This window comes from Neofelis nebulosa, chromosome 15 (genome assembly GCF_028018385.1).
Source record: "Neofelis nebulosa isolate mNeoNeb1 chromosome 15, mNeoNeb1.pri, whole genome shotgun sequence".
NCBI classification, from domain to species: Eukaryota; Metazoa; Chordata; class Mammalia; order Carnivora; family Felidae; genus Neofelis; species Neofelis nebulosa.
The window spans coordinates 7,445,782-7,461,581 of NC_080796.1; the positions used below are offsets into that span (position 1 = coordinate 7,445,782).

General features: G+C 47.7%; 1 protein-coding gene across 5 annotated transcripts in view; it reads right to left on the bottom strand.

Annotated features, from left to right (window-relative positions):
* Positions 1-15,800, bottom strand: part of NVL (nuclear VCP like) — a 90,892-nt gene that overhangs the window by 14,614 nt on the left and 60,478 nt on the right. For all 5 annotated transcript variants that reach the window (XM_058701821.1, XM_058701822.1, XM_058701819.1 and 2 more), the window contains one exon: positions 15,526-15,632. In XM_058701821.1, coding sequence (XP_058557804.1) covers positions 15,526-15,632 — 107 coding nt within the window. The remainder of the gene's footprint in view (positions 1-15,525; positions 15,633-15,800) is intronic.

The window sequence follows — 15,800 nt, forward strand, 5'->3', positions numbered from 1 at the left end:
TCTCATCATACAAATGTTAATTTGCAAGGCTAACTTGACCTGGGTAATGTCTTGCTTATACCTCCGAAAATAAGATTATTTTTTTCTAAAAAAAATTTTTTTTAATGTTTATTTATTTTGAGAGGCAGGGGGAGGGAGAGAAAGCGCACAAGCAGGGGAGGAGCAGAGAGAGAGGGGGAGAGAGAATCCCAAGTAGGCTTTGCACTGTCAGCACAGAGCCCAATGTGGTGATCGATCGCATGAACCTTGAGACCATGACCTGAGCTAAAATCAAGTCAGATTATGAACAGATGGAGCCACCCAGGTGCCCCAAGACTTCACTTTTAAGAAGTCCCTACACCCGTGGGAGGTGAACCCACAACCTTGAGATCAAGTGCCACATGTTCCACTGACTGAACCGGCCAGGTGTCCCTAAATGTTCTCTTTCTTGATCTGGAGGTTTTGTTTACAAAGACTCTTACAGTGGGTATATTAACGATACGTCCACTTTTCTGTACGTGTATTGTACTTCATTAAAAAGGTCTAAGAAGAAGAAATAACTTTGGACCAGGAATTAAGAAATCTGAGTTCTGCAGGTCAAGTCTGCAACTGAATGAAGCTTTGGAAGTTCCTAAATCTTTGTTATTTTGGTAATAAAAAAACTAGTATCTATGTATTCTAAAAAACAGAAAAGGATGGAAAACTTCCAAATTCATTCTATGAGGCCAGCATTATCCTGACACCAAAGCCAGATAAAGACACCACAAAAGAGAACTACAGGCCAATATCCTGATGAATATAGACGCAAAAATTCTCAATAAAACACTCGCAAACCGGGGTGCCTGGGTGGCTCAGTGGGTGAAGCATCCGACTCTCGATTTCGCTTCAGGTCATGATCTCGTGGTTCCTGAGTCTGAGCCCCGTGACAGGCTCTGTGCTGATAGTGCAGAGCCTGCTTGGGATTCTGTGTCTCCCCCTCTCTCTTCCCCTCCCCTGCTCTCTCTCTCTCTCTCTCTCTCTCTCTCTCTCAAAATAAACACACAAACTTTAAAAAGGTTTTGTAGATCAATATGATACATTACATCAGCAATGGATAAAAAGGATAAAACCATACGATTCTTTCAATAGATACCGAAAAAGCATTTGACGAATCACAACATCCGTTCATGGTAAGAACCCTCAACAACTAGGGACAGAGGGAACATACGTCAATATCATAAATGCTGTATATAAAACACTCACAGCCAACATCATCCTCGATGGGTCAGGAACAAGACAAGGGGTGTCCACTCTCACCATTGTTATTTACCAGAGTACTGGAAGTCTCAGCTTCAGAATCAGACAAGAAACAAATCAAAGGCATCCAAACCAGCAAGGAAGAAATCAAACTTTCACTATTTGTAGACCACATTATAGTCTATAGAAAATCTGAAAGACTCCACCAAAGAATTGCTAAAACTGATACCTGGATTCAGTAAAAGTCACAGGATACAAAACTCATGTACGGAAATCTGTTGCATTTCTATACACCAATAATGAGGTAGCAGAAACAGAAATTAGGAAAACACCACTATTTATAATTGCACCAAAACCAATAAAATACCTAGGAATAAACCTCACCGAAGAGATGAGAGATGAGTACTCTGAAAACTGTAAAACGCTGATGGAAGAAACTGGAGATGGGGCGCCTGGGTGGCTCAGTTGGTTAAGCGTCCAACTCTCAGGTGTAGGCCACCTCCATCCAGCACACTTGCTTTTAGTTTACGTCTAAGAACTACAGTCCCAGAAGCTGCACATATCTGCAAAAATGGCAAAATCTTACTAGGCCTTTTTATGTTCTGAGAACTGAGTCTGGAATTGTCAGGTTGGAGGCTCAAAACTACGGCCAGACAGAAATGTGGGTTAAACTCCACTTGCAGCTTGGATCCCACCAACTGCTGCCAGCCCTTTGGGAAATTACAGTGGCCACCATGAGGAGTCTTACAAGTAGATACGATTACTTTTTTTTTTAAAGGTAGGCTCTATGCCCAATGTGGGGCTTGAACTCATGACCTCAAGATCAAGAGTTGCCTGCTCCACTGACTGAGCCAGCCAAGCGCCCCTCATAGATCATTTAAAAAAAAAAAAAATTTTTTTTTAATGTTTATTTATTTTTGAGAAAGAAAGAGAAACAGAGTGTGAACAGGGGAGGGGCAGAGAGAGAGGGAGAGACAGAATCCGAAGCAGGCTCCAGGCACTGAGCTGTCAGCACAGGGCCCGACTCGGGGCTGGAACTCAGGAACCGTGAGATCATGACGTGAGCCGAAGTCGGCCACTTAACCGAGTGAGCCACCCAGGTGCCCCGTCCCTGATAGATCATTTTAAAAATACACTTAAAAACAAGGGTTCCAGGGGCACCTGGGTGGCTCAGTCGGTTAAGCGTCCGGCTTCGGCTCAGGTCATGATCTCACGGTTCGTGAGTTCCAGCCCCGTGTCGGGCCCTGTGCTGACAGCTCGGAGCCTGGAGCCTGCTTCGGATTCTGTGTCTCCCTCTCTCTCTGCCCCTCCCCTGTTCACACTCTGTGTTTCTCTCTCAAAAATAAATAAACGTTAAAAAAATAATAATTTAAAAAAAGCGTTCCGAAACCAAAGAGAATGGGATACTTATCTAAATTGGCATGAAGATGCCTCCAAAATGCTCCAAAACTCCAAAATTGCTACAAAGAAAGATCTATGGCAAATGCTAAAGCGAAATGAGAAATGAGAGGCTGTGAGACATCACTGGCTCCCCGCCTCCTTCTAGTTCTTCTCAGACTCAACCCCTTTCACTCTGAGGAGACTATCAAATAGGTGCCTTTCCAAATAAGACTACCCAAGGCCACAGCCACGGCCAGGGCAATCCTCTTGGGGCAGCTTTCAATCCTTGGCCAACTGCCAAATTCAAGGTCCCAGCTAAATAATTTCCTAAACCCAAGGAGGATCCTTGAAGGTTTCTACACTTGCGTTCACTCCAAAGATTAATGGGTTGATAGAAGGCAGGAAACAGGACAGGCCACGGATCCGATTCTGAAGGACGAACTCTGGAACAAGAGTGAACAAAATCGGCCTAAGTAGCTCCAGCACAGACACCCCGTCTCCCCAGTAAGGAGGGACCCACGGGCCATCCCCGAGCTGGTTGAGGCCGTGGGGGACCCGCTGGCTGGCGCGGCCTCACCCCCAGAACAGCCGGGGCAAACGGAGATGATACTTAGTGGGAAACCTTGTCAAGGTCTGGCAGGTGCAGGGCCTCTCCCTGTCCTCACACCTGCGTGGAAACTACACGTGGGATCCTGGAAACAAACAAGAGCCGCCCGGGGGTGAACGTGCTCCCCCCGAATCAGCCTTCCCAGACCTCTGTGTATCCAGCAGAAAAAGAAAGAGAAAAATTTTTCTGCACCCTATTTGGTGACGACTCTTTGAGTCCAAGGACTGGTTCGATATTGCCAGAAACATTTGCTGTTTGTCCCAGCTAAAACAGACAGCATATTTAAAAAGATTTTTTTGGGGGGCGCCTGGGTGGCGCAGTCGGTTGAGCGTCCGACTTCAGCCAGGTCACGATCTCGCGGTCCGTGAGTTCGAGCCCCGCGTCGGGCTCTGTGCCGACGGCTCGGAGCCTGGAGCCCGTTTCGGATTCTGTGTCTCCCTCTCTCTCTGCCCCTCCCCCGTTCATGCTCTGTCTCTGTCTCAAAAATTAAAAAAACGTTAAAAAAAAAATTAAAAAAAAAATACAAAACCCAACCCAGGTATTTGGAGCTTTCTTTCCCCCAAGTTCACATGATCTAGGATAATCTTTGGTGACTAAAAGCTACTTTCGGTTTGTTGGTGTAATCGGAATAGACATGTCTTTGAACTAACATTGAATATAAGGCAACTGTTATTCTACCTGGTTTGCTAATCAGATACATTCCTGTTACCAGTTACAAAACTGGCTGGTCAGAAAACTAACTATGTGTCCCAGGTCAATGAAGTTTTCATAAGTAATCCAGAGGCACTGGGGTGGCTCAGTTCACTGAGTACCCGACTCGATTTCAGGCCATCATCTCACGGTTTGAGAGTTCAAGACTTGAGTGCGGTTCTGGGCTGACACTGCAGAGCCCGCTTGGGATTCTCTCTCTCACTCTGCCCCTCCCCTGCTCGTTCTCTCTCTTCCAAAAAAAAAAAAAAGTAATCTAAACATACCTGTTAAGAACAAATGATTTACACAGATGTAAATGGGAACAATTTCTAGGTGGAATTTTCAGCAAATAGTTTCCAAAATCTTTTGGTTACTCAAATCCTTAAAGCTAAGGTTTGCTAAATGATGAGTTAAATGAAATTCACTGCATACCTAGGTCATCCCCAAATGAAATACCCAAACACTACTAAAACCAGGTTCATCTACATTTGGCTTTGCAGAGGAACACGAGATCCTTGGGTCTGGGAGGAAACATGTTTTGTGTTGCCAAAGCATTTACTGTGAGGAAAGCATACAGTTCTAGCAATTATAAGTATTTACAGGGGCGCCTGGTGGCTTAGTCGGTGAAGCATCTGACTCTTGATCTCAGCTCAGGTCATGATCTCACGATTGTGAGTTCAAGCGCTACCCTGGGCTCCATGCTGGGCATAAAAAAAAAATAAAATAAATAAAAAAGAAATATTTATAAATTTGCAAAGGCACAGAAGACTAGTGAAGGGACAGTTCACAATTGTTCACTTCTAAATTTTCATTATAAATTAAGGTTTTTAAAAGTTGAGAAATAATTTTATGCATGGTCAAGGTAAGATTGAATTTTAAGGGTTAAAAAAAAAAAAAAGCTTTAATGCCAAGTGTGCTTATGCACAACTGAATCTGAACTTGATCTCATCTGCAGCAAGGACAAGTTTCCTTGGATTACTTCCCAATTTCAAATCCTAAATGTTTTGTTTTGTTTTTTTATCTTAGAATTAATCTTGAAATTGACCAGAGGGCCCCTAAAACATCTCAAAAGATTTTTTTCTCTCCTTCTAGGGGGACATGTTGAAGCAAGGCTCACTTGATATGTAAAACCAGCATATCAAGTAAGAAGTACAACCAGGGTGGTGTTTGTGCAGTTACAGAACTATTGCAGAGAGAGTCTGACACGTCCTGGAATAACGTTATCATCATAAAACCAGTTTTCATTTAAAAATGCTGCGTCACAGAACCAATCAAATCTCCCATCAACTCTATCACAATGAACTCTAATCAGATCTTTAACAATGGGCCTTGTTTGAAGGTGTTTGTCATTTATAGAGAGTTACTGTTTTACTCAGATGCTTTTGCAATAATGTTCCTGCCAAAGTGGGTCATCAAGGAGGTTCACAGCAACGCCCTGGCAAACACAGGCTTCTGGTGACTTCAAGATCATAAAAACGAACTGGGTAAGAATTTCCAGAACTCATGGCAAAACCTGACTCGAACAGAACAAGAATTAGTAACGTGGGACTGAACAAACTGAGGCTACAGATTTTACCACTCTTGCTTGAGGCACTGGTTCTTTACATTTTATTTTTCCAGATTTGAGGAACCAGACGTGACCTACAACAGTCGGGTAAAGCACACGTTCGGAAACAAAGATGAAACATGTACTATCTCCCTACCTGATCCCCTAACATCCGAAAAATGAAGGTAACTGTGGAGACAAACTTCTCTGCACCTCCGTCATCCTCCCTTCTAATCCTGTTAGATGCCTCTGAGGCTTTGTTACCCACCTGTCACGAGACCGGTCCTGAATTCCAGTTTCCTCAAACATCTGGCTACAGCTCTCCAAAATAACATTCCACTTCCTCGGCCCCCTTCGTGGATGAGGATCTCTGAAGGGGCCACGCCCGGTGGTCCTCACTGCCCAGAGGGCAGCAAACTTCGGGCTTCACCTCTGGGTACACGTCACACGGCACAAGAGGTTCCGCCTGCGCCAGCGGGACCCGAGTTGGGGGGAGAAGCGATCACCATCGAGGTGGACTGCTTCCTCCCAGCACGCCAGATGAGGCCTCCACACGGTCACTAAACACAAACCCCTCTCCCTGGCATCGGCCTGAAAAGATAATGTCATCATCCGTACCGCCCAGTCCAAGACCAAGGGGGTAATCCAACCTCCACATGACCGCTGTACTTGCCACGAGCCTCCTGCCTCGGTTTCTCTCGAACAAACTCAGCCCCTCTCTATCACCCCTGTCTCTCTGCGCCTACGGTCCATTTCCCTGTCTCTAACAAACCCAAACCCAAGGAACCTCGCGTCCAGGCTCTATACAAAGAAGACACAAGGCACAGGTAACCAGAATAAAACCATCTGTGTGGTCCTCAGACCCTTAAACTTTGCTGGACTCCCTGGCTGTACCAGAAGGCCCTCGTGATTCAAAATTAGCTCCTTTTGGCAGGTCCCAGCTTCCGTGAATTTGGTTAGGAATAAATGTAAATGAAGCCAAGATGAGGAACCTCTCCTTAACTCTTGAAAATCTGCCACTAAAGCAGAGTCATCTAATGAAAATCCTTAGACTCTGGCCCAACTTGTTTCTGATGGCAGGACAGGCCTTGATCGTGTCTTGGTCACACAAGGAGGCGTCCGTGCTGCGGCCACCACCACCGTATTAACGTTTCTGCCGAAGCTGAAACTCAGCCTCCTGAAATCACCGAACGAGCCACTTCACGTACAAAGGTCACTCCCTCAGCATGGTCTTTCTCCGGCTCGATTTCGGTTGGTTCGGGTCTCGGGGGCCGTGGCTCTGAAGCGCATCCAGACGCCGGGGCCACCCTGAGCGGGACCACCGCGGTCTCGCCGGCCGGCTGGACTCTCTCAGAAGCTGCGGAGGCCTGTGCGCAGCGCTGACCACCGGGCGAATCGGCCCCCCGCGACTGGAACGCCAGGAGAGGAGCGAAGACGAGGAGCCACTTAAAAGGCGTGAACCTCAAGTCGCGACCGCGGGGCGTCAGCACACGCTGCCGGGCCTGCAGAGCGCAAGCGGGGAGTGGCGCCCAGGCCTCCCATTTCTGGCGTCCTGAGGCAGGCCGAGGGGCGGGTCAGAAGAGGGGGCAGTTGTTCGGAAGGAGACAAGGCCCCAAACGGACTTACTCGGGCCGAGTCCCAGTCGGCAAACCGAGACGTTAACACCCAACCCAACTGCGGTCTCGGCCTCTCCCAAAAGGTGACCTTCAGCCCGTCGACCTGGGACCCCATCCCCACCAGCCAGGGGACCACCTGGCACGGGGAGGGGGCCACCTGACACGGGGAGGGGACCGTCAGCCGTCGGCTTGGAACCCCCGGTCCCCACCAGCCAGGGGACCTCCTGGCACGGGGAGGGGACCGTTAGCCATCAGCTTGGAAGCCCCGGTCCGCACCAGCCAAGGGACCTCCTGACACCAGGGAGAGTGGTCAGCACTAGTGAGACAATCCCCACAAAAGGCCCTTCCGACCCCTCAGGAAGGTGTCCTGGTCTGAAACGACACACTTCTTGCTAACACACTTCCTTGTCCCACCTCCTTTCTGCCTTTAAAAGCCTTTCTTTTTCTACAGCTCTTCGGAGTTCCTTCTACCTGCTGGACGAAATGAAATGTTCCCACATTCATGAATTGTTGAATAAAGCCAATTTGATCTTTAAATTACTCAATTCAAGTTTGTTGTCTGACAACGTCAATGTACCAATGCCAAAGAATGGTACACTTAACAATGGTTAAAATGTAGGCAGTGATTTTCCCTGACCTTGGCCATAGAAACATTTTTCCAGATAGGTCCAAGGGAAAGGGAAACCAAAGTGAAATTAAACTGTTTGGACTACATCAAAATAAAAATCTTCTGCACAGTGGAGGAAATAATCAGCAAAACTAAAAGGGAGCCTATGGAACAGGAGAAGATATTCGCAGACGACATATCCAATAAAGGGTTAGTATCCAAAATCTATAAAGAACTCAACATCAACTCCCCCCCCGCCGCCCCAAATAACCCTATTAAAATGGACAGAGAACCTGAATAGACATTATTCTGAGGAAGACAAAAAAAAGGCTAATAGACACATGAAAAGATGCTCAACATCGCCAAATATCAGGGAAATACAAATCAAAACCACAGTGAGGTATCACCTCACACCTGTCGGAATGGCTCAAATCAAAAAGACAAGAAACAACAGATGTTGGCAAGGACGCAGAGAAAGGGGACCTTCTTGCACTGCTGATGGGAATGCAAACTGGTGAGGCCACTCTGGAAAACAGGGTGGAGGTTCCTCAAAAAGTTAAAAATAGAACTCACCCTACGACCCAGCAATTGCACTACTAGGTATTTACCCAAAGAATACAAAAACACTAATCCAAAGGGGCACATGTACCCCAATGTTTATAGCAGCACTATCGGCGATAGTCGATGGAAAGAACCTAAGTGTCCACCGACTGATGAATGGATAAAGAAGATGTGGTATATATACATAATGGAGTAGTACTTAGCCATAAAATAGAACGAAATCTTGCATTTGCAACATCGTGGATGGAACTGGAGAGCATTACGCTAAGTGAAGTCAGAGAAAGACAAATATCACATGATTTCACTCATATGTGCAACTTGAGAAAACTAATGAAAAAAGAGGAAGAGAGAAACCAAGAAACAGACTCTTAACTCTAGACAACATACGGCTGATCACCAGAGGGGAGGTGGGGGGCGGGGATGGGGATTAAGGGGCGCACTTGTGACGAGCATGTTGTATGAGGCGTTGGATCACTGTATTGTACACCCGAAACTAATAAAAATGAAAAAATGACGGTTAAAATGATAAATTTAAGTTAAACATATTACCACGATTAAGAGAAAGGAAGTTATGTGCTCCTTTCGGCAGCACATATACTAAAATTGGAACAGCAGAGGAGAAAAAAGGAAGTTATGACCCATTTACACTACTTTTCCTAGAATTCTGATTAAATACTAGATGTATGGAAAGCTCAGGTTCAAAAATATCTCATGACGTACTATTACTTTTATTTCAATAACTAAATCTATCTTTAGTCAGAGAAATCTATTCTTTGTCATATAACAGCGTCTGGAATCAGAATGACATCTATTTATATAGTTGATTGAAAAAAATAAAGAAAATTAACATAATCTTAGCACCATTAATTTACAATTTCTTGCCAGTCTCTAAACATATACATATAGAAATATACATGTCTATACCCCACTTTTGTGAGCTACGGTTTGCTCATCACTAAAATGGAAACGATAGTTGAATATTTAAATATCTCATTTCAAACAGTTCAAAAAGCAGTTGGAAGGATTAAGCATATCCATACATGCACAGTTATGACCTTCAAAAATATTACCTGTTGTTATATCTGATATTCTTGGCTCATGAAAACTGGACAGATAACATTTCCAGGTGAGATATTAACATATATTTTAGTCTCATGGGACACAATTTTAAAAATGAATGGGGAATTTGGGGTCTTTTAGTGGGATTTTTATTGTAACTTTAAAAACCACACATTATCTGGGGTGCCTAGGTGGCTCAGTCGGTCAAGCAGGGCCTCTTGATTTCGGCTCAGGTCATGATCTCATGGTTGGTGAGTCTGAGCCCTACGTTCGGCTCTAGGCTGACAGTGTGGAGCCTGCTTGGTATTCTCTCCCCTTCTCTTTCTGCCCCTCCCCTGCCCACTCTCTAACTCTCTCTCTCAAAATAAATAAACATTTTTAAAAAAGCATTATATAAGAAAAGACTATTATCTCAAAGCCCTTGGCAGTTATCAAATGATCATTTTGGCTTTTTGATATAGGGCAAGTTCTAATGATGTTTATTTAAGGAAGAAATGGAAGTTAAAAGAAGAAATCCCCCTTGCCCAAGGGGGTTTTTACTGATAAGCCTCTAGTTACCACATCATTACCAGAAACAACAAAGAAAAGTAGGTTGTCACCACTAATTTTTCTCTTAAAGAGAAAACTCTAAAAGACTCTAAAAGATACGGAGAAGTTGCTCTGACCTACAGATCTTTTCAGACTTTTAGGACCAAGATGAAAGAATTTTATTATAATCTCTCCATATTATTTCATGCATTAATAAGAAGAAACAGCATATATAACAATCTGGAGGATTCAAGTCAGATGCCAGCAAACTTTGAAACCGGAAGGGTAAACATTGAAAATGCCACTTTTTCTCAGGTGGGACTGATTTATACAGTGTGTGCAGCCAGGGTGTCTGACTGTGGACTCTCCCCTGAAATCAGAGGCCTGAGTCCTATCCCTCTGCCCACTCTGGATCTTTATGAACAAGAACATTCCAGGAGGGAGATGGGGGGGGGGGGGAGAAGGGGGAGTAGGGAGGGGCAAGGGGAGAAGAGGGAGAAGGGGAAGGGGAGGAGGGGAACGGAGGGGGGAGGAGGGACAGGGGAGGAGGAGGGGGAGGGGAGCAGGAAGGGAGGAAGGGGCCAGGAGGGAAGGAGAGGGTGGGAACAGGAGAGGAGGGGAGGGGAGGGGAGGGGGGAAGAGGAGGGGGAGGCGGAGGGGGACAGGAGGGGTGGAGCACACTGCAGTGTGGGCACCTCTCTGCAGGGTGGGCGCCCAGGCTCCCGAGGGAGAGCAGAGCACCCCCTTAACTCGAGCGGAACTACCCACTGAGGTCAGAGAGGAAGTCACGGAACGAACACCTCCTCTGCCTGCACCGCTGACACAGGCTGAGGACGGAGCACGTAACAGTTCAAACCACAATGCTACAAAACGCTGCTTTTTAAGGTCAAACTGATTTTTCTATCCGAATGTCTTTTTGTTTTTTTCCTTTCCACATTCACAACCTTGTGCGTGAAAGTTGCCCAAAGGACGTCTGCCTGATTCTCCGCTCTTCCTCCTAAACCTCTACATTTATGCCAGAAAACCATTCTTTAAACCGTCCCCCCACCCCCACCCCACCACAAATATACTACACGCTCACGACAGAACGTGTGGAAACACAAGGCGGAGGAGAGAAGCAGTCCTGGACGCCGGGCGGCTCCCAACACCGTCAGGCGGGCCTCACTGCTGCCCGGCAATGTCCACACTCACGGCCAGCCGGTGCTGTTCTCCTGCTGGACAGAACGTCACAGAACGTGGACATCACACAAGGCTGCCCCGTGACCAGGACGGACCAAGACAAAAATGACACAAACAAGCCCTGACATCACTGTGTCTGAACGCAGACACGCGCACACAGGGTCCAAGGCACAAAATGGTCAGACTCCCCCATCCTGGCTAACACGTGACGGTGGCTCTGTTACCGACCTCAGTGTCCCCGCGGTCTACCCTCCCTTGCAGGGACATCTGAAGACAACCCCTCACAGCGTCATGTCCGCCTTTTCAAGGTGACTCGGGGCAAAGCCCCTTCCCATCTCCGCAAACCTACCGCCGAGGCAGAGCGCTGACCTCACTGAGGTGAGCCGCTCACAGCCCTCCTGGCGGCTGGCGGTCAAAGTACGTGGCTGGTCCAGCGACAGGGGGCGGCTGGCGGTCACGGTGTGCAGGTGGCGGGCAGTGTGCGTGCGGCCGGAGGTCACACTGGGAGACGGCGACAAAGCCCCCTGGGGGTGCGCACTCTGCATTCATACAGCGGATGCGACCGGGCTATTTTCCCTTCGTTTTCCTCCCTCCTCGGGAATGAATGAATATGCTTGTTGTTTTATAAACATCATATTATCCTTTGGTCTGGAAGATAAGCCCCTCAGCGGTAAGGCCTACGTCTTAGGTTTTAGGGTCCTCAGAGTTCACACGCCATTGGGAATATAGGTAGTTTACAATAACGCAGGTTAATCCTCTACTGTCTTACTTTCTTAGTAATTTTACCTTTAAAGTGGGGGGCTTTGAGCATGAGCTCCTCAGTCTGAGGACTAATTATTTTGGCAAACAGCACTGAAAATTCTAGATGAATAAGTGTCCAGTTGTCCCCCGGTGCCAAGCGCCCCACAGAGGACGAAACACACCTGAAACAACCGTCGATCGAGGCCCTGAACACCACCTGTGTCTTGTCTGGCACACGCACTCCGGTCTCTGCCCTTAATGAGTGATATCCCAGGGGCAAGTGTGAGTTATCACATCATGGCAACTGCAGGGACCTGTGGGCACAAACAGCGAGTGCACGCACATGCTCGGGGGTGCTTACATCCGTACATAGAGGCTTTGACCAAAGCAAACAAAACCTCGGGAACGCGGCTCCCAGACAGAGCCGGGGGCGGGGGAGAAAGGCCACACGCTTGTCACCATACTCACTGGACACACAACCGCAGCAGGGTCCCCTGGTGTCACTGACGCTTTGGGTCGGATAACTCGTGTCGTGCCCCGTAGATGATCCGGCAGCACCATCACCCCTGGCCTCCGCCCTACATAAATGTCCCCAGACGCTGCCCAGGGGTGGCCGGGTAGATGGAGAGCCCCCGGGACGAAGCGGCATGTCTTCATGTCTCTGACCTGCAGCCACGTGGTGGTGGCAGCCAGAGGGCTCTCGAGAACTCGCAAGCTCCGAGCCGACTCCAGCCTGGAAAACCCCCGGGGAACCAGAACCTCCAGCAGCATCGCCTCCTCGTCCCCGGACCCTCATCTATTCAGCGGTCTGAGCAGAGAGTTCACCCTCCTCGGTGTCTGCCCCTCGACTCTACGGTCAGTCCAGCATCCTACGAAAACTGGACACGGTGCTCACACCCACGTCCTCTTTGCTGCGCCCGACACGGCCTGGGTTCCGGTGAGCCTCACCGCACAACCTCTGCCTCCCCTTCCCCCGAGCGGTCTTCCAGACTGCTGTCAGTGGGGGCCTCGGCCCACAAAGCGGGCCCTCGCTCCTCTGTTGGGAGGCGGCCACACACACTGCTCCCTGCAGTTGGAAGCAACGGTCCAGAGTCTCCCTCTGCCAGTACAGAAGGGGGGCGTCTTCCCCAGGCAGCCCTGCGGCACCGGGGGCACGGCCGTGGGGACGGGCCACGCTCTGGGTGGATAGGGCAGGTCCAGGTCACCACATGGGGCGTCCTCCAGGATGGAGCCCACTCAGGCGTCCTCGTGAGGGTGAACCTGTGCCAGCTCGGCTCCCTCTCCCACGCCAGGCATCAAGGACACGACTGCAAGGCAGCAGCAGCAGCTGGCTCCCGGCAGAGCGGGAAGGGATGGAGGCGGGAGCGGGCCTCCCCACTGGGACAAGGAGGCAGCAGGGCTGGGGGTGGGGGGCAGAGAGAGGGAGGGAAGCACGGCAGGGAGAAGGGACGGGAGAAGGGACGATGGAGAGAGTTCGGGAGCACGGGCGCAGTGTTCCTAGTGTTCCCAGTGTTGACCCGGCACAGTGAACACGGAGAAAAAGGCAAAAGCCAAAGCGCGGGACCAACGATAAGAGAGACAGAGCAGAAATCGGGCGCCTGAGAGAAGGAAAGCCCAGCGCAGGAATCAGAGGTATCCAGACGTCCGACACACAGCCCCTTGCCTGCAGCAGCTTTGGCACCCCACACCCAGAATGTGCGCCCACAGCCAGCAGACCACCAGCGGCAGTGAGGCACCCGCCGCCCTTACTCAGCTTCCCAAATGCAGACCAGGCAGAAAAAGCAGATCATCCCCCAGGGGGGAAGAGAAAGCGCACAGCGGCCTCAGACATCTTTACAGATGCAACGTCCCAAAGGCATTTTGCTGAAACAGACGCGCCTGGTGGCTCAGTCGGTCGAGTGTCCGACTCTGGATTTCTGGTCAGGTCCTCATCTCAGCATTCGTGGGTTCCGGCCCTGCATCAGGCTCTGTGCAGACGGAGCGGAGCCTGCTTGGGATTCTCTCCCTCCTGTCTGCCCCTCCCCTGCTCACAAGTTTTTCTCTCTCTCTCAAAATAAATAAACATTTAAAATGTCAAATCACTATGCTACACACCTGAAACTAAAATAATATTGCGTGTCGACTATAACTCCATTAAAAATAAATAAATAACACGGGCGCCCCACTGGCCCAGTCGGTGGAGCATGTGACTCTCAATCTTGGGTCATAAATTTGAGTCCCACGTTGGGCATGGAGATTACATAAAAAATATATATGCATATAAATAAAAGTAAAAAAATAATTTTGTAATTTCTACAAAGACCAGGAAGAAAGACTGTGTAACCAAGAAAAACTCAATTCCGGCTACTATGTTATAAGTATAGTAACAACCAGCAGACATTCTTTAAAAGACTTAAAAAAACTTTTTTAATGTCTATTTATTTTTGAGAGAGAGACACAGAGTGTGACCAGGGAAGAGGCAGAGACAGAGGGAGACACAGAATCCGAAGCAGGCTCCAGGCTCTGAGCTGTCAGCACAGAGCCCGATGTGGGGCTTGAACTCGTGAACCATGAGATCATGACCTGAGCCAAAGCCGGCCACTTAACCGACTGAGCCACCCAGGTACCCCAACAACCAGCAGGCATTCTTAATCAAAGAAAGAACTCAAGGAACATAGCAGAATGAATAAACTATTAAAAAAATTTTTTTTAATGTTTATTTTTGAGAGAGAGAGAGAGAGAGAGAGATCGCACGAGTGGGGAGGGGCAGAGAGAGAGGAAGACAAAGAATCGGAAGCAGGGTCCAGGCTCTGAGCCCCAGCACATGCGGGGCTCGAACTCATGAACTGAGAGATCATGACCTGAGCCGATGTCGGTCGCTTAACTGTAGATGTAGAGTTTACTTAAAAAGAAGAAAAGAGGGACACCTGGGTGGCTCAGTCAGTTAAGCGTCCAAATTCGGCTCATGTCATGATCTCATGGTTTGTGAGTTTGAGCCTTGAGTCAGGCTCTGTGCTGACAGCTCGGATTCTGTGTCTCCCTCTCCCTTTGCCCCTCCCCCGCTCACACTCTATCTCTCTCTCAAAAATAAATAAACGTTAAAAAAAAAAAAAAAGAAGAAAAAAAAGACGGTACACATCAGCATGGAGGACAGACTCAACACTGTGGTTTCAAAACTCAGTTTTTCTCTGGATATTTATAATGGGCCTGTATTTATTGTCCAAAAGTTTCTATTCCATTTCAAATCCCTCTAAAGAAAATTTCTGTAAAGTAACAATCAAAGATCTCAAAGAACAAAACAAAACACGAAAAAAAAAAGGGGGGGGCGCCTGGGTGGTTCAGTCAGTTAAGCATCTGACCTCGGCTCAGGTCATCATCTCACAGTTTGAGTTTGAGCCCCGTGTCGGGCTCTATGCTGACAGCTCTGAGCCTGGAGCCTGCTTTGGATTCTGTGTCTCCCTCTCTCTCTGACGCTCCCCCACTCACATTCTGTCTCTGTCTCTCTCTCAAGAATAAACATTTAAAAAAAATAAAAAAAAAAAAACATTAAAAACAATTTTATATAAAAAAATTAAAAAAATAAAAGAACAAAACAATATGATCAGAGTAAAATCTCAATTATATCAGTTGAGCATTTAACTCAAAACTTAACAAATATCCCTGTCATTTTAAGCAAATAACAAAGAATGCACAGTCTCTTCAATGATCAAAATCTGTCTTTGGGAGACACAGCCGAGCAAATATTGAAAGCGACAGATGCTAGTCTGTATCTGCAATGAGACAAACACACCCAAAATACGCCATTTCCTGTACTCACTTGGGTGATGGTTTTCAGGATGGCCAGGCGATCCGCTGGGGGCGGCAAACCCACAAAAAGTGTTTTGTCCAGGCGTCCTGGGCGCAGGATTGCAGGGTCAATGATATCTGGAGAAGAACGGAGAGTCAAGACTTCATAAAACAGAATCTTTTTAAGTAATACAATTAACGTGAGAGGTGGGAAGAGCACTTTTTTTGAAAAGAAAAAACTGATAAACTAGACTTATTAAAAACTCCTGCTCATCAAAGTATATCCTTAAGAAAAGCCCACCCACC